This window comes from Leucopleurus acutus (genome assembly GCF_964270905.1).
Source record: "Leucopleurus acutus genome assembly, chromosome: 9".
Classification (NCBI taxonomy): domain Eukaryota; kingdom Metazoa; phylum Chordata; class Mammalia; order Artiodactyla; family Delphinidae; genus Leucopleurus; species Leucopleurus acutus.
The window spans coordinates 58,070,959-58,097,708 of record NC_139144.1 but is presented as its reverse complement, the minus strand read 5'-3'; the positions used below and the strand labels follow the sequence as shown (position 1 = coordinate 58,097,708).

Sequence of the window (26,750 nt, the reverse complement as noted above, 5' to 3'; positions counted from 1 at the left end):
TCTAAAAGTGGCTTTTCCTAATTACCTGGAACTTCAGTTGTCAGCTCACTGCTCAAGCCATCTTCACCATTTACCCACCCAGCCACTACTGTTGAGTTTCTGGCAGCAAAGCTGAGCAAAGTTATTGAGTTACTAAAATGTAAGAGATTCAATTGAAGTCTTTTATCTTTTGCTTCATGGGTTCAGCCCTTCTTCCTTTTCTGTTACTCATCAGAACTCTGAACATTCTTGGCTGGATTTAAAAATACCCTACTTATCACTCCCCCACCCCCACCCCGTTGCACACCCACATCACCCGTCTGAATAGTTCTTTCATCTACTAGTGGGCAGGGTTATGTACTTCTGATTAAAGTGGCAGCTTGTTTAAAGACATTATCAGGGGAAATTCAAGCTGTTCAAATAAAATAAGCAATAAGTCAACTGTAAGGTGACTAAACCAGTGCTTCTGCATTTCTAGTCATTACTTAATGTAGTTTTTGGTTTTGTTTTTTTTTTAAGAAACCATGTATTTATCAAATAAGTGCTTAACTCTGAACTTAGGGGCAGAGAAAATAATTGGCAACTGTATTTTCCCCAAAATCAGGCCAGTATCCTTGGCATCCTCCTTAATAGCTTTCTCTTATAATCCACGTCCTATTCATCAGCAAATCCTAGGATCTTCCTTCCAAAACCAGCCATTTTCACTGCCACCCCACTGGTGCTGGCCACCAAGCCCAAGCCATCGGCATCAATGACTGGGCTTGTTGCGATAGACTCGTCAACGGGTCTCTTGTTTCCATAGCCAATTCTGCACTCAGCAGCCAGAGTGATTGCTCTCACGATTTTCCCAGTCACTTGGGATCAAATCCCAAGTCCTGGCTATGGCCCACAAAGCCCTGCGATATGCCACCCCCAGATATCATGCCTCCTTCCACTTTGACTCATTTAGCTTTAGCCATGCTGGCCTTTTTTTTTTTTTTTTTTTTTTTTTTTTTTGCCGTACGCGGGTCTCTCACTGCTGTGGCCTCTCCCGTTGAGGAGCAGAGGCTCCGGATGCACAGGCTCAGCGGCCATGGCTCACGGGCCCAGCTGCTCCGCGGCATGTGGGATCCTCCCGGACCGGGGCACGAACCCGTGTCCCCTGCATCGGCAGGCGGACTCTCAACCACTGCGCCACCAGGGAAGCCCCATGCTGGCCTTTTTGCTTCTCCTAAAACATATCGGGCATTTGTCAGCCCTGGGTAGTGGCTGTGTCCTCTGATCTGGACATACTTCCCCCAGCTATCCATGTGGTTAACTGCCTTGTTTCTCTTAGCCTCAGAGGTTTCTATCACAGAGTCCTGCCCCAACCACCCTGTCTGATCTGATACTTCCACTGACCATCTGCCATCCTCCATCCTCATCCTTGCTTTATTCTCCTTTACTACTGACAGATTATGTGCTTATTTGTTTAACAGTCTGTCTCACCTACTTCTGCACTAAAATGTAAACTCCAGGAGGGTAAAGATTTTTGTTTCTTTTGTTTCTCATTGTATCCACAGTGACTAAGACAGTGCCTGACACATCACAGGCAATCAGCAAATGTTTGATGAATGCCTTGGTCCCCTCCGTGGGTGATTTTTGACCTGCCACTTGTTCTCTTTTCCACGAGCAGCGCTTCATGGTTAGAGACGCGTCCAGAACTAGGAGGACTCTATAGTTATGCCTCTGGAGAGCTGCAGAATTGATGTATTTAAGGGTTTATTTTTCTAAATCTGAAGAAGAAAAACCTACAAAATACACACATATTGAATGCACTCTTGACCCATGTTCTCCTCTCCTTACCACCCACCTCATATAAAGTGCATTCTCAAAGCATCAATCACAAATGATTAGGTCAGGGTGAAGAAAGACCTCAGATACACAGATAAATTACAAGAATTCTTAACTACCATGGGAACTCATTGACTCTGGGATTGTAGAAAAAAGATACATATAAATATTTGCACAATAAAAACCATGTAAACTAATTTCCTGAATGTTTGAGAATCCTTACCAGTCAGAAATTGCTCTTATTTGATTGGAATGGAGAGGAAGTGATGGAGAGAGATACTAAAAAACTAGTCTAAAGTGGCTTTAGCTAGCAGACTAACAGACAGCGTCTACTGCGGGGCTGAATCAGTTCAGACTCAAAATCTAGTGCCTTTCTATGCCTGGGTTACAATGTAATGAGAAGAGAAACTCAACCAAATCCCGTACTAGCAAACACAGGTTCGATTGTGCACATTATTCTCTATTCCGGTAGATTTTAGAGAGATTACCGTCAACAAAGATTAAATGATTAACTGTGTATTACCCCCTTTCCGTGGGTATTAAAATTAATCAAAGACTTAACAGAATCTTCTCCAGTTGGCTGGCATCCACTGCCGCCTCTGATGTTAGGATTCAAAGAAAACAGATGTTAGAATGATAGCATTTTGAAGCCAGAGGGATTCTCAGACCTCATTTTACAAAGAAATAAATGAGAGAGAGGTTGGAAAGGTCAGACTCAGAAGATTCCTTCTCCAAGTATCCATGAGATGGGACCTTAATGGTGTGCCGAGGCTCTGGGGAGGGACCAGAGCCCAACTTTGAGAGTAGTCATTGAGGAGCAGCTGAGGCATCGCAGGAAACAGCACTGGATTTGAAGTCCGAGGACCTGGGTTTAAAACACTACCCTCATCACTGATTAACTGTGTAACACTGGGCAGGCCCTTCACTGGAAAGAACCCGTTTCCTAATTTATAAAATAAGGGTAATGAAGACACAAGGTGACCGTGAGAGCTAAGTGGAAATACCACTCATGACAAAAAGTTAAAATTTAATCTCTGCTTACTCCATACCAGCATATGATCCTGGCACTTTCCATGTGTTAATCTTTTTGGGTTTGCAAAGTCAGTGGTACTAGCGCTATTTTGCAGATGAGGTAATTGGGGCCCAGAGGGTTTTAAAACACACTCAAGGTCATACAGCCAGTAGATGATATTGCAGTTAGGTTCTAGATCTGTGGGACTTCAGAAGCTCTCCCTCACTCTCTGAAACTCATGCAGCACATGGCAGAGGCTTCAGAAGTGTTTCATGAATAAATAACCTGTTGTGAGGAAATATATCAAAGAAAAATAAGGCATCAACTTAATTTCCCTGGAAAGCTTTGTAAACTTCTGAAAAGCCATGTACACCAAATAAATCACTCCCAAAGGCCTTTTTAAGCCAGAAAGAAATAAGCCAAATCACTGATATTTCAATGTTGAGATTAATGCATTCAGAAAACAGCCCTTGGACCCCATCTAAAGGCACTTTGCTAAGCATTGATTCATTAATCTGACACAATCATTTTAAAAGGTCAAATTAGGGCTTCCCTGGTGGCGCAGTGGTTGAGAGTCCGCCTGCTGATGCAGGGACACGGGTTCATGCCCTGGTCCGGGAAGATGGCCGCTGGGCCTGCGCGTCCGGAGCCTGTGCTCCGCAACGGGAGAGGCCACAGCAGTGAGAGGCCCGCGTAACGCAAAAAAAAAAAAAAAGGTCAAATTAGCATTTTATGGGACATATGTATACTTTATGGTATGATAGGCTTTCTTTTATAATTCATATGGACAGTATATTTATCCTTGTATTATGGGATTTTAAATTATTACAGAAGAGTTTATAGTTTTTATATATTGTATTTTGCTTTGATGTTTATATTTAGCCAGACTTATAAAATGCCAAATTCTTGATAAAGGCTGTGATCTTTACATTTTTTACTATATAATTTCTGTGGGAATGAATATGATCTACTTTATAATAATCTACTTTAAAATATGCCTACATTATGGGACAGGGGAACATTCCATAGCTCTTCTCCCCTCCACTCGGGGGTGGATAGGGCAGGTAGAGTGAAGAAGTGAGGGGTTGGTGTTGTCTTGCCCTAGTTTAGTTTTATATGATCCTGAGGTTTAAAAGTTAACTCCGCTGTTTTTGTTGAGAGCTAGTGGGAAAAGAAGGGAAAACAGGGGTGTAGCGGTTTGTGATATAAAGTATCTTCAGGGGGTTGGACTGAAAAAGAAGAAGATGAAGGAAAGCAGAGAGTTGCATTTTAGGAGTGAGGTTTCTAAGTCAGTGTTTGAGCTGAAAAGCACATAGGCACGGGGAGGGGGCTCACATTCTCAAGAGGCCTCTGAGAATTAAGACCATCAAGGGACAGTAAATGTGCACCTCCCACCTCATATTGGATCTGGGATTTATGTTCATCAAGACCTGAAAGATGCCTGCCCTGTTGACATCTTTGTCCCTACTTTTCTCCGAGCCAGGCTGGTACCATTGCACTCCCATCAGTTGAACGTGTGTGTGGTGTCACTCACGATGATCCTGTCCCTGCCGTTCTCCACCTGGAGGGGGGCCACAGAAGTGGTTCTTAAACTGTGTTCCGTGTTCACTGCAGTCCAGGGTCCAGAGCAAGGCGAGTGGTTGTGGATTGGTCATCCCCACTTCCTGCCACACCTGTTCACCTGGGTTCTGAGTATACTGAGTTCTTGATAAGATATGTTTGAAAACAGGGTGTGGCTGCTTAAGGATTTTTTTTTGTGAAACTTCTTTGAAAACCATCTGTAAACCAAAAATGCTGGGGTTTACCTCTACTTCTTCCCTATCAGTGTGTCTGGGAAACGTTACTGTTACTTAGTCTTTCTAGTTTCAGTCTCCTCATGTATGATATGATGACTTTGGCCCAAATGCCCTAAATGTAAGATACCTTTGCCAAGAACCAGCTAAGTCAGAGAAATTTCTGTAAACGCCGCTAGCAGCATTACTCTGGTTTTACTAATACCGGATTATGATAACAGCACATATACTGCTCTCGTGCCTTGCATGTTACTGAGATAATGAGGAAATTAACTGAGAAGGCTTTTCTCTTTAGCTTCTTCATTAGTGAATAAAACAGAAGTAATGACCTCAGTGATAAAAGGCAGGGAAATGAGCTACAGTCTCTGTTACACGGGACTCTCTCTTCTAGAATGTAATTTGCATATTTACTCAAGATATTTTTATGAACAAAAATTTTTTCTTAGCAGTTGAATAACATTTCTTCCATAATTGTTTAGCTCTTTTTTTTTATAAAAACATTCTTTTTTTAAAAAAACTATCTTGGATTCATCTTCTCGTCAGTGATTTAATAAAAAGTGGCTGCACTATGTGATGCAGAGTTTTCAAAAGAGTAAAATCTGCTGAGCCAAAGAGCATTTGTGTGTTGCTTAGGAATATTTACGTAACATTTAAAAGGTTCTGCTATTTGACATCTTAATTAAAACATTTGTGGGTACTTTCAGAATAGCATTGATTTTGACCTTGGCAGCTAACGTCAGATTAGATGATTTATACGTGGGCAGCGCTTGCATCTCTGCTTTTGTTTTCATGTCTTTCAAAACACGTCTCTACCCTCATCACTCACCACTCGGCTGCTTTTCCCCCAGGCTTCTGGAGGCTTCCATTCACAGGCTTTTTCCTGACATATTTGAGCAAGACAGAGCTGACTATGTCAGGAGCACCCTCTTGAGGACAGACTTATTGAAGGGAAACTAAACAAGTTTCCGTTCGGTTCGACGCTGCAATCGTATTACATCTCAGTGCAAGGGAGAAAGAATGCATTTCGTGAGACACAAGAGTTAATTGTTTGTCTCCTCGCCTTTGTTTCCATCAGGTCAGCCACCATCCACCTATTTCTGCATGTCACGCTGAGTCTGGAAATTTTGTTTTCTGGCAAGGTAATGTGCTCGTATATTTGACTTCTGTCCTTTTGTGTAATGGTATAATTTATTTCATTCAGGAACTACTGTAAACGCTTGTTAAGGTCAAAAGTGGGCCCTGGACTTGGGCCTCATTGGAAGCAACTGTACCACTTGATGTTCTTGCCTCTCACCTCTGAACAATAACTGCCGTTTGTCGACTTCAAAATTCAAGATTCTGGAGGATAACTTAGTTGTTCTCTTCTTTCAAAATCCTCAGTCTTTGTCTGGGCCACCACCATGGTTTATTGCTACAATTTTTCCTTTATCACATTCCGTGGCCACTTGAAATGCCTCATGTATTTCAAGACATTAAATATTTACGGTTATTTATCAGATTCTAGACAGCAGACGGTTCTTTTGCTTTTGAAGCTTTAAATTTTATTCCTGAAATTTTACATTGCTGACTTTTTTTTTCAGTTTGGGGTTGTTCCTGTATTCAGTTTATTATATTTTGAATTTGGGAAGGGATGGCTTGCTCTGAAGAATAAATAAGGCTGCAAATATTTCCTAAATGGATTAATTAATTTTGTTAAGTTATTTATCCCAAAGTCAGAAGGTGCTATAGAAAGAAAATTTGAGCATCCCAGGTTTTTGAACAATGAGCACATGTCAGTTTTTTAAAAGATTCTTTTCTGCTAACTGGTTAACACCTGATATGCCACACTGCCTTTTTTTTTTAATGCATCTATAAAATTTAAAAGATGAGAAAGAGTATTTTGTGAAAAAATTTCCTTCCCCCATTCCAGTTCGTAGCCATCCCGTTTCTCTCTCTGGACGCAATATTACCAGTTTAGGTTACAAGTACCATGGTTTCCTTTCTGAGTCTTTGCTACTAAAGTTTAAAATTGAAGCTTGACTGGAGACTTCTCTTTCACCGAAACCCTCTGGAAATAATTCCCATAAGATATCTAACCTCCTAATTGCTGTGTCATTGACCTTGTTAGCACTTTATTATTATTTTTTTAAGTTAGGTATTAGGTAATGGGAGGGGTCTTCTTCAAGTACTTCCTGTGTGCTCCTTACATCAATCAGAGTTTTCTCCTCCACTCCCTTTGCTTCTTCATCAGCTTCTTCCTGGGCAATCCCGTGTCTCCATAAGCCCACGACTGCCAAATCTTGCTTTTTTTTATCCACTTTGACATTTTCCTGCCTTTGATTAGGTTGTTTAGATCACTTACATTTATTGTGATTATCAACATAGTTGGTTTTAAATTTGGCCTCTTGTTATTTGTTTTCTGTTTGTTGCATCTGTTCTTTGTTCCCCTTTTCTTCTTTTTTTACGTTCTTTTGGATTAATTATTTTCTGTGATTCCATTGTATATCCTTTGTTGCCTTATTAGCTGTACTTCTTTGTTCCATTTTTTAGTTGTTACTTTAGGATTCATGTTATATATCTTTAACATATCACAGTCTCCTTTCAAGTGATATTATGCTACTTAACATATAGCAAAGGCAGCTTACAAGAGTGTACTTCTATTTCCCCTTCCCCAACGTTTGCTATTGTGGACAAACATTTTACTTACATATGTTATAAACCCTGTCATACATTGTTACTAATTTGCTTTAAACAACCAATTATCTTTTGGGGGGTAATAGCTCATTGAGATATAATTTATAGGCTATACAACTCACCTAATTAAAAGGTACAAGTCAGTGGTTTTTCATGTATTCACAGAGCTGTACAATCATCACTACAATCAATTTTAGAACATTTTCATCACTCCAAAAAGAAACCTCTTTTCCCACCTTTTAGTGGCTCCCCCCCACCCCCACCCCCCACCTTCCCATTTCTGTCAAGCTCTTCCATCCTTAGGCAACCACTGATCTTCTTTCTGTCCCTATAGATTTGCCTAGTCCGGACATGTCATATAAATAGAATCATGTAATATGTGCCCAGGAGCTTCTTGGTCCCAGCCCACCTCTCTCCTGGACCACGGCCGTGACCCCCTACTGTCCTCCCTGCATTCATCTTTGCTCCCCTATGGTCTGTGTATTGTCACCCAGCAGCCAGAGGGATCGTCTGCCTCTGCCCTTCTTTTTCTATTCCCTGTCTCTCTGATGGCACTATCATTCATGCAAGTTGGAAGAATCTGAGATCATCCACAAATTCTCCCCGTCTTTCAAAATCAGCATCTAATTTGTCACCCAGTTTTATCTCTGCTTCTTTAATGGTTCCAGGATCATTCCCTTCTACTCCATCCCTACCACCCCTGTCCTGGTTCACTTCATCCTCATTTATCCCTTGAGCATACAGGTCACCTGCTTCTCATCTCTCCTGCTCCTGTTCCATTCTCCATACTGCTGCCAATTATCTTGGCAAAGTCTGTATCTCATCACATCAATTCTCTGTCTAAACAAAACCTTATTTCCCCCAGTGCACCCAAATCAGACTTCTTAGCCAAGCTTGTAGAGCCCGCTGTTTTTTGCACGCAAGCTGTTTTTCTACTCTTCTCTCTAAACAGTCTGAGACCCAGAGGACAGAACCACACCCTGTTCTCTCGTGTCTTCTCATGTCTTCTGCCTTAAACTGCTTTTTCTCTGCCTAGTGAACTGTTTATTCTTCAAGCCCAGTTTAAGCGGCCTCTTTAGACAAGCCTCTTCTGATGCCTTCCCCAAGCATGTTGGGCTTTCCTTCTCTGGTTCCATTTCACCTTACAACATACCCAGTTATGGCCCGTGCCTCTCTGGGGGGCCTTACTCATTTTCACTTCTGTATGCCTTTCCCACTGTGAGTTCTTCCAAGGGAGGGACTTTATAATTTTAGTTTCTCTGATGCTGTTCCAGGTACTCAGTTGCTACTTATATTGAATAATAATGAATTTTATTATGAAGAGATTGTCCTATATTGTGGTTGATCATTTATCCAGCCTAAGAACGCTTTGATCTACCTAGCTCTCCTGCTAAATATGTAATATTTGGTATTATTTCATTTCAGACATGAGATGGAAGAACAAATTCTGGGGCAAATCCATGGAAATTGTTCCCATTGGCACAACCCATGTGACTCTGCCAGCGTAAGTTCTCCTTCTGTGGTTAGGAACTTTATAGAATTTAGGGCCAAAGTTTAGGAACAGGATTCCCATTGTCCCCCGTGGTGCTGAGTGTGTTTTTTTCTGTTAATGTGTTTGACAGTAGCTTCAAATGTTCTTCATTTTGACAGTCTCACATTTTTGTTCTCTCTAATGGAAATGCTTCCTGGACACCAAAGTTCCCAAGTAGGGGCTTTAAAAAATACATTTCTACTTTCTAACACAATTAAGAATGATAATATTTCTTTAGCACTGTTGTCCTGCCTCACTGTCAAAAAAATTTTTAAAGAAAGCTATGGCCTTGATCTTCAGGGATTATTGATACTTATTCATAAAGGAAAATGGTAATCATTATGGCCTCTGGAACTGGGCTACTGGGACTCCTGTGCTAACACCATTACTTACTAGTTGCAAATCCTTGGGCAGGTTACTTAACCTTTCTGATCACCAGTTCTCTCATCTATGAAACAGGGATAATGAACCATCTACTTCATAAGACTGTTGCGAAGGTTAAGCAGATACGAAAAGCACTTAAAATAGTAATTGGCGGGCTTCCCTGGTGGCGCAGTGGTTGGGAGTCCGCCTGCCGATGCAGGGGACACGGGTTCATGCCCCGGTCCGGGAAGATCCCACATGTCGCAGAGCGGCTGGGCCCGTGAGCCATGGCCGCTGAGCCTGTGCGTCCAGACCCTGTGCTCTGCAACAGGAGTGGCCACAACAGTGAGAGGCCCTCATACCGCAAAAAAAAAAAAAAAATAGTAATTGGCACATATTATGTGTCATTTAAGTGTTTGGTCTTGTTACCATTATCCTTATGATTATTATTTAACTCCATAAGTCATATCTGAATACCTTCTCATTGTAAAAGACTTAAGATATACGTATCTTAAGAGTAATATGTAAAATATATATGTGTGTGTGTATGTATACAGACACACCTCAGAGAGATTGCGGGTTTGGTTCTAGACCACTGCAATACAGCAAATATTACGATATAGTGAGCCACATGAATTTTTTGGTTTCCCATTGCTTATGAAAGTCATGTTTTATATACTTCATAGACATGAAGGGAGCAGATGCTGTTGGAAAAATGCTGCCAATAGACTTGCTCTACAGAGGGTTGCCACAGACCTTCAACTTGTAAAAACCGCAATAAAGCGAGATCTGCCTGTATACATATGTGCCTAAATATACACACCTACACGTGTGTATACATAAGTATATATGTGCATGTGTGCGCCTGTATGTACACATTCGTGTGTGTGCACATATATGTATGTGTGTAGAGAGCACATTGTGGAAAACCCCTCTACCCTCCCCTTGCCACTCTCCTTTCATAGTTCGGTGACTTTCGACACGTCTCCTCTGGCACAGGACAGAGTGGGTTGTTCCAGGAGACCTCCAGCTTCTAGTGGAGCCTCTGGCAGCCTCCTGGGTCTGACCTTCACCCACCTCCCAGCCTCCTGAGAGGGGAAAGCTCTTAGACCGCCCAGCACGGCTCAGTCGGTGTTGGCTCCATTAATGAAGGGATGAGTGATTCATTACAGGACTTGTTTTTTAAGCAGCAGTGCTCGTCTGCATTAGCTGCTGGCTGCTCTGGTAGTTGTTACTTTCACTTTTTCTTCCTTTAGTTTTGGAGATCATTTTGAGTGGAACAAAGTGACCTCTTGCATCCATAACATCTTAAGTGGGCAGAGGTGGATCGAGCACTATGGAGAGATTGTTATCAAGAACGTGAATGATGATTCCTGCCACTGCAAAGTGAACTTTATAAAGGTAACCTGGGTGGCCTGTGAGCTCTGGCGCTGGACAGGCCTCGGCAGAGCTGGGCCTCAGGGCACAGGGTGTCTTGGGAAGTTTTTCACCTTCGCTTTTGTGCCAGTAGACAAGCAATGCCAGGTGCTCCCTGGTCCCAGCCCCACCTCTCTCACCTGGACCAGGGCCATGGCCCCTCCTGGCCTCCTTCCTTCCACCTTTACTCCCCTGTGGTCTGTCTTCAGTGTGGCAGCCAGAGGGACCCTGTTGAAACATGTCATCATGTTACAGTACGGATGAGCCTTGAACACATTATGCTAAGTGAAATAAGCCAGACACAAAAGGACAGATATGATTCCATTTATGTAAGGTACCTGGAGCAGCCGCATCTGTAAAGACAAAGCAGAATGGTGGTTGCCAAGGGCTGGGGACTGGAGGGAATGGGGAGTCATTACTTAATGGGTACAGAGTTTCAGTTTGGGAAGATGAAACGTTCTGGAGATATATAAGGCAATGGTTACACAACATTGTGAATGTACTTAAAGCCACTCCATTATACACTTAGAAATGGTTAAAACAGTAAATATTATGTTATATATGTTTTACCACAATTTTTAAAAATGCAAGTCATGCCATATTTGACCAAAATCCTCTGACAATTTCCATCTTTCTCAGAGCAAAAGCCTGCAGAGTCTGCACTCCTCAGAGTCTGCACTCCTCACCCCCACCACCCCTCACTCACACACACACACACACACACACACACACACACACTCCACCCTCATTCCTCTCCAACCTCAACTCCTGCCACCCCTCGTTCCCTTTCTTGCTCACCATCCTCGAGCTGCACTGGCCTTCTTTTTCTCTCTCCATTTCCTTCTCCTCAGGCCCCTCTCCCCAGATCCTTCCATCCACCTTGTTAGTCACCCTCTATCGTACCCCATTTTCTTCAAAGCGTTCATCACCATCTGCAGTTAGCTTGCTCGCTGTTGCTTTACTTGCTTATTTTCTCTTCCCCGCACCCTCCTTGCCATTCCTGACTCCAGAAAAGCAGAAGCCTGGTCTGTCTTGCCCACTGCTGTGGCCAGTGCCTGGCAGTGGTGCCCAGCACACAGCAGAGGCTCATGAACATTCACAGATTCTCCTGGGGCAGAGAGCCTGGAATAGTCTGCTTACCTTTCCAGCTTTCCAAATTCCTTGATTTGAGCCCTCTCCCCAACTTCTCTTCCTCCTGAAATTCCCTCTTGTCCTTAAAATTCTCATGTATACAAAATGGCCTTAAAGTGCTACCTTCCTCAAGGAATATTTGCATTTAATTAAGATCAAAATCATAAGCCAAGAGATTAGGTTCTAACTGTGGAATTTCACACGGTACCTCTCTGCACCACCTGTAGCAGGTGGGGGACATTATGGAGAGGTGGATGGGGGTCTTTATTATATCCTATAAGTCAAACTGGGTTGTAGATAGACATAAAGCTGGTAGTGATTTGGCGTAAAATACAAATGACCCTGCCGTGAAAGCTTCATCTAAGCTCTCTACAAAAAGAAGCAAAGGCCACCTGAAGCAGGGACATAAATAACTGGGAGATAGATAGATAGATAGATAGATAGATAGATAGATAGATAGATATCCAGGTGAGAGCCGCCTTGTTTTCAGAATTTTCCCCACAGAAGTGTGCTCCACTCCCATTTCTACCAACCACTTGGTACTCGTCCACTGAGGACCAGGGAACAAATTTTCATAGTGATGAGAGACGAACAGAATTAGAACACTAGACGTGCCTCTGGTGTTGAAAGAGAATCTGAAAGCAGAGGCAGCCGTTGCCTGTGGAACGTGACTGCCTCCCCTTGTTGGCAAATATCTTTAAAGAGGAAATCTGACTCCTGCTTTAGAATAAACTGAAGAGCCTGGACCGTGTTTGTTTCCCTGTCCCCCATCTTTACATGACTAGAGAACTCACTGTTACCTTTCTGATTCAGCTCTGGGGTACTGCTGTACTCTGCCCTTCCTCCCATTTTTACCACAGACTTGGTGGGAATGGGGAAGCCAGTCTACCAGATATGGCCTGGAAATGTCACTCAACTTGATTGGTTTCCAAATGTGGATTCTGTTTTGGCTGAAAATAGTAGTAGGATTTTTTGACTTATGGAGTAATGCCTTCTGGTCTTTTGCAGAGATTTTTAGGGCAGCCATGTAATTGGGAGAAGTTTAAAAATCAACACTAGGGAGTTAGAGCTCCCTCTGCTGGCTGCAATGTGGTACTGTATATGTAAAACACACAAGGCTGAGCCAAGATGAGCTGGTCTCAGACCAGGACCAATTCATAGTGGGAATACGGGTTGTATAAGGTTCCTATAAGTTAGGTGAACAGATCTGGTTTGGGGGAGGTGGGGGGAACTAATAGGAGGAACAGAAAATTGATTGGTTTACAAACTTGGTTAAAAAATTTGTTGGTTTACAAAGGATTGTCTAGTTCCTTCAGATAAAAAAATTACATGAGTTACATTTCTTTTAAACTGCAGTAGTCAGGGCCCCAGTGACAGCCAGGAAATAGCTGTTCCGGAGGGGGTGCTAAGGGCCAGCCCCTGCTTGGTGGATGTATGAGAACTGAGCCTTTCCTTTCTACTATGCATGTAGTGAAAGTCGAAAAAAATTGTGTCTTACACAAATGTTGGTGGTTGAGTTACAAACTGTAAATAAAGTGCTAGCTTTTTACTTTTCATTAAATAATTAAAAGTATGATTAAAAAAGAAAACAGAACTGGCAAACCATATGTAGCATAGAATCATTCATATGGTACTTTTTCTCTCCTCTTTTGTTTTCTCTTAATATCTGTAATAAATTGACCCCAAAACACTAAACAGATGACTCTCATTTGACTCCTAGGCAAAATACTGGAGCACTAATGCCCATGAGATTGAAGGTACAGTATTTGACAAGAGTGGAAAAGCAGTGCATCGGCTATTTGGGAAATGGCATGAGAGCATCTACTGCGGTGGTTCTTCCTCATCCACTTGTATCTGGAGAGCGAGTTAGTATCTGGTTAATCAGCCCCAAGCAAAAGGAGGCGGGACATGGCCAGAGGAACCGCACGTGGGTGGGCGTCAGTGTCCATCCGGTGTATCTAGCCTCTACCTGCTTTGAACTATGTTGGAGCTACTGGCCCATCTTTCATTCACCTAGTTATATCTCAGACTCATCCTCAAGCTTAACAATACCTCTGTTGGGTTGATAGGTCCTGGGTTCTTAATCCCAGAACAAAGCCATTGCTAATCCGTGGTCACTGTGTCTTCCAGTCAACACACATCATTCCTTCGCCTATACTGGGCACTATGAAGGAGTATCAATGAGGTACAAGAAGTCATTCTAGAGTAAAGATAAAGGGAAAATTCTTACTGGAAAAGTAGAATGACCTACAAGAGTTAGGGGTCCCCTAGACTCTCCCAATACCATAAGCCACTCCAGTCTCTCCTGTAATTCTAGAAGGATGCTAAGTGCTTGAAGCAGCTGAGGGGAAAAGGGGGAAGGAAGTCAAACCTTCATAATGGCTTAAAGCATTAGGATATGTGCTATGCACTTAACAACAAATGGCAGGGGGTGGCCCCAGGGTTGTTACACAGGCAGGTTACCTGTGTCAAGAACACAGGTCATTGAGGGCCCATCTGCCACTTCCAACATGGCGGTGATGTTTCTTCCCATGGATGCAAAATGGTTGCCTCGATTCAATATCATATCCCCCTGTGACAGCTCACTAAGCAGGGGAGAAGGGAGGACAGAAGAGCTTTCTTCAGTTGTAACTGTCTTTTCTCAGGAATGAAATATTTCCTAGGATCCTGCAGCAAATGTGTCTTCATATCTCATCAACCTGGAGTGGGTCCAAACCCATCCCTTAACCGATCCTGGGCAACTGGGTCGGCAGGAGAGATTCACATGAGTTTAGATTCATCCCCTAGGGAGTATACAGTGACACCCAAACAGATGAGTTTGCCGTTAGCAAGTAAGAAAGAGAGATGACTGTAGAGTGGGCAAGCAACAATGTCTCTTTCAACGGGTAGCAGCCACATCTTCCACCGTCGCAGAGGTTGCCACGAAGCTAGAATGACTTAGCACCATGGCCGCCTTCCTAGCTTCAGAGGTTCAGAGGCACGCATGGCATTTTATGAATGAGACACTTGCTCTCCTTTGCTTAAAGAATGTATCACAGATGAGAGCTACCATCGGCTCTGGGTGTTAAAGTAGTACCTTGACAACAGTGTGTAAGCTGTTATTCTAGTTGCTGTTGTTGTTATTCATTGACTTTATGTCTCTGCCTTGGCTATGAGCATCCCTGGCCTGTCTACAAGAAAATCCACTGTCTCCACTCTGGTGATTGGGAGACTGGGATGGATTTTTGAAGGCATAGTAGGAGGTTTGCTATTATTTTTATGCTTAGGATCCACAGAGAATTAGAATTAGACAAAGTGGACTTCTGAAGCTTCAGAAAATGGGTCTTCAGAAAAGTTCGTGGAAAGCATTTGTATATGTGGACAGCTAGAGCTAAGGCTACGATGCATTGGATTAGTCTACATTTGATTTATCCAATACGTAAATTTGGGTATTTTTAGCTTGACTTTGAGTTGTATTCATCCCCTAGGGAGTGTACAGTGATGCTAGGTGTTTGAAGCAGCTGGGGGGAAAAGGGGGAAGGAAGTCAAACCTTCATAATGGCTTAAAGCATTAGGTTATGTGCTATGCACTTAACAATTAAATTAAAGTTAACAATTAAAGTTAGGGCAATACGCCTGCATTAATCTGCTTGGGCTACTGTAACAAACACCACAGACTGGGTGGCTTAAACAGCGGAAATTCATTTGCTCACAGTTCCGGAGGCTGGGTGCTGGCAAATTCGGATTCTGGTGGGAGTCTTCTTCGTGGCTTGGCTGCCAGATCAGGGCCCACCCTTCTGACCCCATTTAACCTTCGTTACTCCAGAGGCCTCATCTCCAAAGACACTCTGGGGGTGGGGCTTTAACATATGAATTTTGAGAGAACATAAACATCCAGTCCATAACATTCCGCCCCTGGCCTCCCAAAATCATGTCCTTCTTACGTGCAAAATGTGTGTATTCCACCCCGGCAGCCCCAGAAGTCTTGACTCATTCCTGCATCAACTCTAAAGTCCAAAGTCTCATCCAAATATCATCTAAATCAGGTACGGGTGAGATTTGAGGTATGATTCATCCTCTCCAGCTGTGAGCCTGTGAAACCAAAATGTGCTTCCAAAACACAGTGGTGGGATGGGCATAGGATAGACGTTGCCATTCCAAAGGGAGAAAGAAGAAAGAAGAAAGGGATGACAGGTCCTAAGTGAGTCCAAGACCTAGCACGGCAAATGCTGTTGACCTAAAAACTGGAGGTCATCCTCATTGGCTCGATGCCCCACCCTCTGGGCCCACTGGGACTTTGCCTGGCTCCCAAGCCCCCCAAGGCTCTGGGTGGTGGCAGCCGGGCATGTTGAAGCTGCACAGCGGCCCTGCCATTTGAGAGGTAGTGGCAGCCTTGCCCCCTGAATCTGTGTAGTCTGGGCCTGTGGTGGGAGTGGCAGCCCAATGATCTCTGAATCACCTTCAGAGTCATTCCTCCCTTTCCTTGAAGGCAATGCATGTTTGCAGCTGCGTAGCTCTCTGGTTCCATCTGTAAAATAACAGTAGTCCAGCAGCCTTGCTTCATTCAGTCCCATTTTCTCTGTCCCCTTTGGTTCCAGCTGGCAGTGTTTCTGCCATTATAATCCCATCTCTATTCCTGGCTTCTGCTGAGGTGGTTTAAAATTAAAATATGTAAGATTTGGAGGGGCCAAGCATTGGTGAAAAGAAGAGCAGGACTGGAAGTAAAGAATAAAATTTATTGGGCTTCCCTGGTGGCGCAGTGGTTGGGAGTCCGCCTGCCGACGCGGGGGGCGCGGGTTCGTGCCCCGGTCTGGGAGGATCCCGCGTGCCGCGGAGCGGCTGGGCCCGTGAGCCGTGGCCGCTGGGCCTGTGCGTCCGGAGCCTGTGCTCCGCGGCGGTGAGAGGCCCGCGTACAGCAAAAGAAAAAATAATAATAATAATAATATTTATTGACCTCTTGGTATGGGTCCAACACTATTCTAGGTACTAGACAGAGTTTCAGGAGAATTTGACATCTCTTAAATGAAAAACGATTCTCTAGAGTGAAAGTCTTGTTAGTCAGGAAAAGTGGACCTAGAGTTCTTTTTAACATGTTTATTTTAGTAACAAATTATTTTTATAACTTAAATTCTATAGAAACTTCTTGGTATTTAATAAATTTGCTGTAGGACCACACAAAGAAGGCCTTATGCTTGTAGGTAGCAGGAAGCTTATAGAGAAGAAAATTTATAGAGAAAAATTCAGCACCTCTCTGTGAGCCAGAATATTTTGATAGAAATGGAAGAGTTTAGAGCCGAGAGAGAAAAATTGTAGCTGGTCTGAGATGAAAAAGGTGAAGGAATTAAGATGTGATGTGAATGCAATGCAAGTCAGTGATGAATGATTTCTTTTTCCTTTAGATCCCATGCCAAAAGGCTATGAGCAATATTATGGCTTCACACAGTTTGCACTGGAATTAAACGAAATGGATCCATTGTTAAAGTCTTTATTACCACCTACTGACACTCGATTCAGGCCAGACCAAAGGTAAGGATTTTTTTCAGATCTTTATCTCCAGAGATGTGAAACTCTTTGTAAAAAGTCTTGGTAACATCTCCCAGGCCACCAAAGGAGCCTAAGAGAGAGAGATTCTGTCATCAAGAGCAGAGGTCTAGGGAGACTTTAAGCCATCTTGTGGAAGGAACGGAGCCCAGCTTAGATCTGTGTGTGGCATGACCTTTATTCACCAGTAGAACCCCATTTCTATTGGAAAAAGAAAAAGTCTTTTTTTTTAAAGAGTTTCACTGCATACAGCAATAAGAAAAACTTACTCTGTATTTGAAAGAGTGAAAGCATCCAGCTCCCCACCCCTCGAATTTAACTTATTTTGATGCACTGAAATCTAACTGCTGATCCTAGGTTTGCTGCTGACGAGCTGTGTCGCATACGCTAAGTCTTCTAACCTTTCTCAGCCTCAGTTTCCAACTCTGTAAAACAGAAAGAAGAATCTCTCTCCTAAGACCTTTCTAATTAAGACTCAAAACCAAGAAGGCAAAAAATAAAATAAAATAAATAAAATTTGACTTTATTTTTAAAAAACCCAGCACCCTTCTTCGTGGTAAAGTAAATAAAATGTATACCCAGAGTCAAAAGATTAACGACTGAGAAATCTATACTTGCAGCTCACTTCATGAATTGGTTCTAGAAATCAAGATCAATCTATTAAAAAGAAAAATAGACATAGGGAAATGAACAGTTCACAAAATAGGAAATGCAGGTAGCCCTTAAACATATGAAAAGATGCTCGGTCTTACTCAAAAAAACCCACAAAATTTTAAAACCACGCTGTCATACCATTTCTTTACCTATCAGATGGCAAAGACTCAAAAGTTTGATGCACTCTGAGGCCACAGGGAAGAGGCACTTCAGTAACATTGCTGGTGGAAACGTGAATTGCTGTAATCCCCATAAAGGGCAGTTTGGTAATAGATATATTACAAACTCACACTTTAACCCAGCAATTCCACTTCTAGAACTGTCTCCTGAGAGATATACTAACACATGTGCAAAATGACAGATATATACAGTCCTTCACTGCAGCATTAATTTTAAAAATTAATGTAAAAAATTGGGAACATCCCAAATGTCTATCAATAGGGAATTGTTTAAAATAAATGCAGGTGTATCCAGACAATTGAATATTATATATCTATTAAAAGTGAAAAGATCTGTGTACTACCAAGAATCAGCTCCAAGGTATATGGTTAAGTAAAAAGTAAAACAAAACAAGATACCAAATTATGGACAGTATGTGTTGCCTGCTTCCGTTTATGTTCTTAAAAGGGAGGGAGGGGTAAAAATGTATATTAATGTGTGTTTATATACGAATCAGGAAGCTCTAGAAGGATGCACAAGAAACCGGTAACGGTGGATTACCTGCGGTGGGGGACGTGAACGTGGGTGGGATGGGGAGGAAACAGGTAGAACTGGAGACAGGAATGAAAGAGGGAGATTTTACCCCAAATTCCTTTTCATAGGTATAATTTTTTGAACCATGTCTGTATCACCAATTCAGAGCACAATACTGTCCCTCATTACCTGCAAATAATGTTTTAAGGGTTGAGGAGGGGGCTTACGTATAGGAGAGTATTCTGCATATCCAGTGTTGCACACATGCAGTTCTAATAGTAATGATTGTTACATTTCTTTGGTGTTCTATTCCTTTATCTTTTTCCTCAATGCCTCAGGTTTCTAGAAGAAGGGAGCTTAGAAGAGGCCGAAATACAAAAGCAGAGGATTGAACAGCTGCAGAGAGAAAGGCGGCGGGTCTTGGAAGAAAATAAGGTGGAACACCAGCCGCGGTTTTTCAGGTATGTGTGCAGCTGGGGTCGTGTGGGTCATTGTTGGCAGGCACTGGTGACGCCTGACGCTTCTGGTGCGAAGAGAACAGACTAGGGTGTCCCGTCCCCACGAGAGAGTGTTCTCGGCCCTTTTCCTGCTTCAGAGTGGTGACATCCCTCCTCTGTGAAGGCCCGACTTTGTGGGGACACTGCCCCCAGGCTGCCCCGTGCAGCCCTCCTTTTTTGCGTTCCTTGGTCTTTCCCAGGGCCTCTCCCAGGACTTTGCAGAGAGGTGCTCAGTAAGTGCTTGTGGGAGAAGCAACGAGACCAACCACACCCAGCTCCCAGTACCAGGCCAGCTTATTCAAGCTATGTCTAAGGTTGGTCCCCCAAATGGGTAGATTCTACACAGTGATGGAGATAATTAGCTATCACCCCGTTCTTCACCAAACTAGAACTTCCAAGTAATCTAATTCTTGAATTGCAGAGGTTCCAATATACTGGGGCTTGGATTTGGAACATTTAGTATTATTTTTAAAATAGCTTGCTAGGAGGGTCTCGTTAAGAACAGACTGAAAGATTTAGAAGGGGCGTCAGAGATCATCCGCCCTTCACCCCCTCTTTTATTTTAACTGCAAAGAAACGAAGGCCCAGGGGACATAGGTGATCTGTGGAGAGACCCAGTGGAATGTCCCAGACTGGGGCCTGGCTCTCTTGCCTACAGGCCAGGGCTTGATATGGTTTTAGGGGTTTTTAGTTTGTTCATTTTTTTAAAAATCAGCAATGGAACAATCACAGGTAGAAAAGCAACCAGCTCCTGCCCTACCTATTCCTCCCAATCTTCTTTTCAGGATTTTGTTGTTGTTTGCAGGGATATTTTGGTTGTTATTATTTTTTAATGGGCAACAGAAACACGTTTAGGAGGATTTAGCAACTAATCTATCAGCTGCATCAATAAAATTGTATATTTCCAAAACAGCAAAATAGCAACAAGTTATGTTTTATCCCCAAAGTATTATGTCCTTTCCCCTAAAGTTGATGTGGATTTTGATCATTTCACAAACTCAGAATATGAGTAGGCCAGAGTTTTATCCCAGAATATTCATAACTTCATTTAAACATTTAAAAAATAAGACACCTTAAATTATTTTTTTTTATATAAACGCAAGGGATAGGTAAATGGATAGACTAACAGACTGATCAATTGATTTTGGTAATATCTGTTAAAGAGGTTCATTACAGTATTTTTAGGATCACTAAAAATTGTGGATAACCAAACTGTCTCAGGAGATAGATAAGGAGATTTATCAACTTGATCTGATGTAAAAACCTCAAAAATGACTTCACACAGTCTGTGGAGCTCTGTGGGAAATGAACTAACATGTAAATGCAAAATATAAAATGTTATCTGGGCTGTCACTGCAACCGTGTAAGGATTATGTCTGGAATGGACAAGAACTGAACACAGCTGCAGTTCTTTTTCCTCTTGAATTATCAGAGTATTAGATGTGGCAAGTAAAACTGTGAGAAAAGGTGAGAATTGTTCAGCAGTAGCAGTCCGGGAACTGTTCCAATTAGACGCTGGCAGAGATGACAGAGGAGCATGGGGACTTGGACGTTTCCGTAGACACTCACTGAGGAGCCACGAAAACATCACTGAAAATTTCAAGTGGAAACTACAGCTCTGGCAGCAATAGTCGTCTTTGTTTCATAGTAAAGTATCTGATATGCAGATTGATTTATTTTTAAACACATCCCTTTATTGGAATAGAAAAACAATTGTGATAAAAATCTATGATCCTGAGAATGTGGAAAAATAGGCACTCCTCACTTTTGTTTCTAAAGCATATGACAATATCAGTCAACATTACAAGTGCGCAGAAGTTCAGTTTATAGGAATTTTTAATGTAACTAATCTCTTGCACATACAAAATAACATATGTTTTGTTTATAATAGCTAGAGGTTGATAACAACATCCTCAGTGCCCACCAGTAGGGTACTTGTTAAATCATGGTCCATCCCCACAATGGACTATCATGCACCTGTTTAAAAAGAAAAAAAGGAAGCCCTTTTTGCCAAAGTCACCGAACTTCTCCTGCAAAGGGCAAATGGTGAATATTGTTAGCTTTGCAGGCCATGAGCCCTCAGTAGTAATGACTCAACCCTGCTGTGCAATGTGAAAGCAGCCATAGACAATACTTAAATGAATGGGCATGATGTGTTCCAGTAAAATGGTATTACAGAGATAGGCTGAAGGCTGGATTTGGCCCTTGGGCTGTAGTTTGCTGACCTTATCGTAACAATGGAAAAGGATCTCTAATATATATGTTATATATATAAACTCAAGGTTTCCCTGGTGGCACAGTGGTTGAGAGTCCGCCTGCCGATGCAGGGGACACGGGTTCGTGCCCCGGTCCGGGAAGATCCCACATGCCGCGGATAGGCTGGGCCCGTGAGCCATGGCCGTTGAGCCTGCACGTCCGGAGCCTGTGCTCCGCAACGGGAGAGGCCACAACAGTGAGAGGCCTGCGTACCGCAAAAAAAACAAAAAAACTCAAGGGGTGGAAGACCATCCAGGGCTACCATTGAATGAAAAATAGGAGAGGAGTGGAATGTGAGTGTGCATGCGTGCACGCTCACACACGTGGAATTTCTCTGAGTGAAGCTGCTAAGATCATTGTCTCTGCAGAGAACTGGGAGGCTGGGAGTAGGAAGAAAACGTTCAGCTCTCCACTCTTTGGTACCTTTTGAATTTGGATCTATGTAATATATTATCTATGCATAGAATAGTGAACCAAGGCTGTTCACTCCAGGCTGTGATTCCAATTCCTTCCAATTCCTTTCCTTTTTACTGTTAGTTGATCACTTGATTTGAACAACGTGATTGATTTGTAACTTTTACGTGGCCATACCCCAGGTGGTAGCTGTCATCCCAGCCCTGTTTTCTGTACCACAGACTCTACCCTCACCCACTTCTCTCAGAAACACCCATTTCTCACAGCCTCTAAGTTGGAGAAGTCAAAGTCAGAAGCAGCAAAACGGTTTCCAGGCTTCCTGCTCCCTCGCTGGTCCAGTACTGGACCACAGGGACAGGGGTGCAGGTGCCAGTGATAAGCTGGAGAGGGCGGGCGGGGGAGGAACGGGGTGAAAAGGAGACAGAGACTATGACAGTCTTGTCACGAGCCTTCAGCAAATTCTTTCACTTTCACAGGAAATCCAGCGATGACTCTTGGGTGAGCAGTGGCACCTATTTGGAACTTAGGAAAGATCTTGGTTTTTCCAAACTGGACCATCCTGTCTTGTGGTAAAAGAGGAAAGAGCGATACATCTTTGTACTTCTCCCGTGTTTGCTTTCTGAAGCCACAAACCTGTGTCTGTATATTTAAACAACATCACCTAGAACAATCACTTGTGCTTCCTGGCTTAGTGTTGTATTTAAGTATATATTTTCTTCAGTAGGTTTCTTTACAATTTCAAATGTTATCACAACTGTTTATATGAATGTAGAACACCTTGAGATTTCTTTTTATATATAAACTATTTAATAAAAATGAAAGATTGAATGTTAACATGTGGGTTAAAAAAGAAGCTTTAACACTAATTTTCCAAAGGTTAGGAAAATTCTAATTAAATGTATGCCTTATAAAATTATGTTGGAAAAAAAATCCATCTTTCCCAGGTGCGTTAAGAACTAAGAATACGAAGGGTTACTCACCTGTGTGCAAGCTGCCCAGGTTTAATGTGGTAGCTCAGATATCTTTTTGCCTCAGACAGCTTTTGAATTGCTCACGAAGAACAATTCTGCTGGTACTGGAGTCTGAAGAAAATTTGCATTTGCGTTTTCGTGCTTGGGGGAATGGTATGCGATTAGTGGGGTGTATGTTTTTATATAAGATGGAGATGGCAGCTTCTCAAAGAGGGAGCATTCGAACTCATCCCTCCCTATAGTTTCATTGCCTTATGTGCAAAATTGTACCGTTACTCAGAAAAATTGATAATCTGAGAAACCCCTGTTAATTAAATGTCAAAATGAAATCCCAGGCGGACAGTAGGAAATTTCTCCTTAGTGAGAGCTGAATCCATTACAAGTTAAGAAACTGTTTTCTGCTTCCCACCCCACCTCTAGCCTCCTCCGCTGTTTGACCACATCTCTGTTGAATATGGAATGTCCCAATTTAGTGTAAAACACAGGTGCATTCAACATGGCAGTTTGATTTTCCAAAAGTTTAGCAAAGTAACTGATTGTTTTAAATAATTCAACATGTTTTTCTTAAATAGTGTTTTGGTATTTTCTACCTCTCAATAAGCACCATATTTTAGATCTTGTATGAAAAGTTTGACCACCTGCCTTATAGACAAATGTAGAGAATTGATGCTCTTCCTTTGTGTTATGTCCTGGTAAAACTTTAAGTGTCTTATCGCTCTCCTACACTTCTTATTCATATCACTCTTTTGTGAGTTTTGCAGCAGTCTTGAATAATACACACTATAACTACTGAAAGGAGAAACTTCGCCTTTTTAAATGTGTTATTTCCAATTACTATAATAGAATTTGTGCAGTAGTTGAATTGTGTGATCAAAGCAATTCTAACTTCTGCCCAGATTACTTTAAAACCAAAGCCTACGTTTGAAGCCTTTTCCTCTAAAGTCCATGACGATTTTATGTAATATCAAGTAAAGTGGTGTGTAAAAAGATTTCTCCAGAAAACATTTTTAGGTATTTAAATAATTTCAGAGAATGCTATGAGTGAAAAGTAGAATAAATAATGGAAAAAAGAATGCATGATTTTTCAATGTCACACCAAATAACTAGTTGGAGAGTATTGCACTTTCAAAATGCAGAGTTATTTAAAGTGGGTCAGTAGCCTTTTGGAATCTGCAAGTGACTAGCATTTTAAAACAATACACGACTCATTAAATATTGCTTTCATCCATTCCATGTATCAAGACGTCAAGATGAACACAGTTCGAATATCATTTCCATTTCTAAGCAGTTAACTGACCCAATCAAATTCTTTGGTTATGTGCTTTGTTCTTTTCTTTTCAAACATGTGTCTAAATTCTGCTCTCACAGACGGGAAGAAGCAGGCTGTAGATTTTAAGGATACTCCAGGGGAAAACAAATCTAGTTTTCACAGTGTGAAGGTAAATGTAGAACTTGAGTACTACTGACTGTTATAGGCCTACTCCAGGGGCTGGCTCAAAACAAAACAGAAAGAGAACATGCCGCCTGAATGGACGTAGCTTTGTCATGCAGTCTTTGGAAAGTCTTTAATTGTCCTGATGCTGTTATTTCAGTTGATCTTATGTTTCATTTTGTAATCACGAGGATCAAGGGACCAAATATCACCTTTGTAGTCATCTTATTTGAGATGGGAGTGGGGCTGAATTTGAATATGTATGCAAATTTTAAAGTCTATTAGTACCTACATCTATAAAGGGCTTTTCTGAAATTTAAGCAGCTTGGTGATGCATCCTATTATAATCCTCAAATTCCCTTGAGGGGGAAATGGCTTCTTTTTTCCTTCAGCCTCTATCTATTCTCAAAAGCATCCTCTCACCTAATTTGTATCTCAAGGACATTTTATATTCTTAGGATGAAGAAAACAGAAACATGGCATTGTTTGGGAAGAATTGAGGTAGAATTGACTTTGGATTTTGAATCTCCCGATTGCATAATGCCAATCACTGCATCACTTGAGGTACATGTTGTCACCTCCATTTCATTCCTTATCATCCCATCCCAAATGTATGGTGAACTGCACAGCTGTTCTTGGAAATGGGACCTTGTACAGTCAGCCACGTTACACTTCCAGTGTTCCTGTTGCCCCTGCCAGTTATCCGAAGCTGCGGGACATGCTTCAGGAAGGAGCCACCGTCTCCAGGGTAGCCTGGCAGCAGGTTACTCCCTCCCCAGGCCCCAGAGCCTAGGCTGGTATTTCCTGGAGTCAAACTCAATAATCAAAGCCTCAGTGCAGCTCCTCCATGCCATGCACCTCCCAGAAGCCAGGCCGGTTCTGGTACTAATTAAACACATGGAGTTCACTTTAGGACAACCGTCCGTTATGTATCAGGTCCTCACAGAATGCCCAGAAAGCCCTCATGGCCTCCTGTGCTCCCTGTGAGGTTCTCTGGGAGAGAAAAGTAGACAAACTTTTAAAAAAATATATTTGCTTCATTCGGGCTGCTGCTTTTCTCACATTCTACCTTTAACTACTTCCAGTAAATCATTGGCTTGGGCTTCGCGAGCGCTATCCATCTGTATTCCTCAGACTTCTGATGAGTGGTCTTAGCCTACTATTAACAACGTCAACCCGAAGAGAAAAATGATAAAGTATACAGTTTTTATTTGGCTGTTGAAACTTGTCGTAGGTCTACTGCATACTCTGTAAGTTATGCCTTCCAGCTATCACAGGATTTCCTCAGAGCTTTTAGTTACGAGTAGGAGCAATAAGCAGTTGTTCTTATGATCTTAGGAATGATAGTTCCAATGTATTGGCGTAATGTATTTGAATGTCTTTAATTTTGATATTAACATTGGCATACCTCTATTTTTGCTACCAAATGACAGCTATTTTCATGTGCTCAATTTTCCCTACATTGTATTCATCTGTTGCTTAGTGTTTGTCTTTACTTTTCTGTGTTGGAAATAGATATATATCACATAAGTCTGCAAATTGCAGCAGTCTGAAATGCAAACCATTTTCAGAGACTTTGGTTTTGAGGAATGCAATGATCAGGAGTTGTTAATTTATTTTATTCATGATGATTTTATCTTCCTCACTTACCCTCAGAGGATACTATTTTTTTTAATGGATATTTGTCAATCTTTCATCTAACCATTTATAAGATTATTTTCTGTTTAAAATCCCAGCCTTCCACCCATCCCCTTACGCCTCCCCCAAAAGCTCTGACTAATTTGTTTTTCCCCCTCGTGAAGCTAGTTGACTGTGAATAAATAACATGGAAAAAGGCCGCTCCTGTCGTTGTGTTTTCAGGTTAATGGGCATATGTGGCTGCTGAACGGACAGAGCAAGACTCTAGCTGAGACTTTGCTGAGGGAGAAACACACGAGATTAGCTCAAGGGATGGGGTTGGAAATAAAAAATACCCCAGGACATAAAGAAGCCTGGAAACTTTGGCAAAAGTTGCCATACTTTCGGTCTGAACATTTCCAAGGTGTACTGCAAATGTAGGTCCCCCAGCCTTTGGGACAGGGGACCTGAGGCAGCTAGAGCCCCAGACAGCCCCCAAAGAAGCCCTGTCTGTTCAACCCAGCGTGCTATGGAAATATTATTTTCTGTGTGTCCTAACATGAGAAAGGAAAATGCCGACTAGTCACACTGATTTAATGGCCCTTACGAATGGCTGACTCACCTCCCACACCCAACTTGTGTCCTTTGCAATGCCCCAAACACTTAACCTTCCCTGAAGTCCCATTCGAGTGAGTTCCTATATTTATGGTGTTACGCACGCACTGGATCTCAGTTACACACATAAGGTCACATCTCTGCCTCCCCCCAAAGCGCTAAAGAGACAACCAAAAGCAATTCATGAACCTTGATTGGATCCTAGCTTAAAAGAAAAGGAAAACAAGCTATAAAAGACATTTTGAGGGCAATTAGTGACATTTGCATATAAACATCGTGAAATTATTGCTAATTTCCATATATGTATATGATATTGCCTGTTGATCCGTATCAAATCTGCCATCGAAGAAGGATTGACATTATTCCAAATA

The 26,750-nt window shown here is 42.2% G+C and overlaps 1 protein-coding gene across 6 annotated transcripts in view; it reads left to right on the top strand.

Annotated features, from left to right (window-relative positions):
- OSBPL3 (oxysterol binding protein like 3) overlaps positions 1–25,983 on the top strand; it is a 208,773-nt gene extending 182,790 nt beyond the window's left edge. For all 6 annotated transcript variants that reach the window (XM_082845877.1, XM_082845874.1, XM_082845879.1 and 3 more), the window contains 7 exons: positions 5,672–5,735; positions 8,695–8,773; positions 10,420–10,564; positions 13,431–13,575; positions 17,089–17,215; positions 18,916–19,038; positions 22,221–25,983. In XM_082845877.1, the coding sequence (XP_082702003.1) occupies positions 5,672–5,735; positions 8,695–8,773; positions 10,420–10,564; positions 13,431–13,575; positions 17,089–17,215; positions 18,916–19,038; positions 22,221–22,317 (780 nt within the window). In that variant the 3' untranslated portion in view covers positions 22,318–25,983. The remainder of the gene's footprint in view (positions 1–5,671; positions 5,736–8,694; positions 8,774–10,419; positions 10,565–13,430; positions 13,576–17,088; positions 17,216–18,915; positions 19,039–22,220) is intronic.
- The last annotated feature ends 767 nt before the right edge of the window (positions 25,984–26,750 follow it).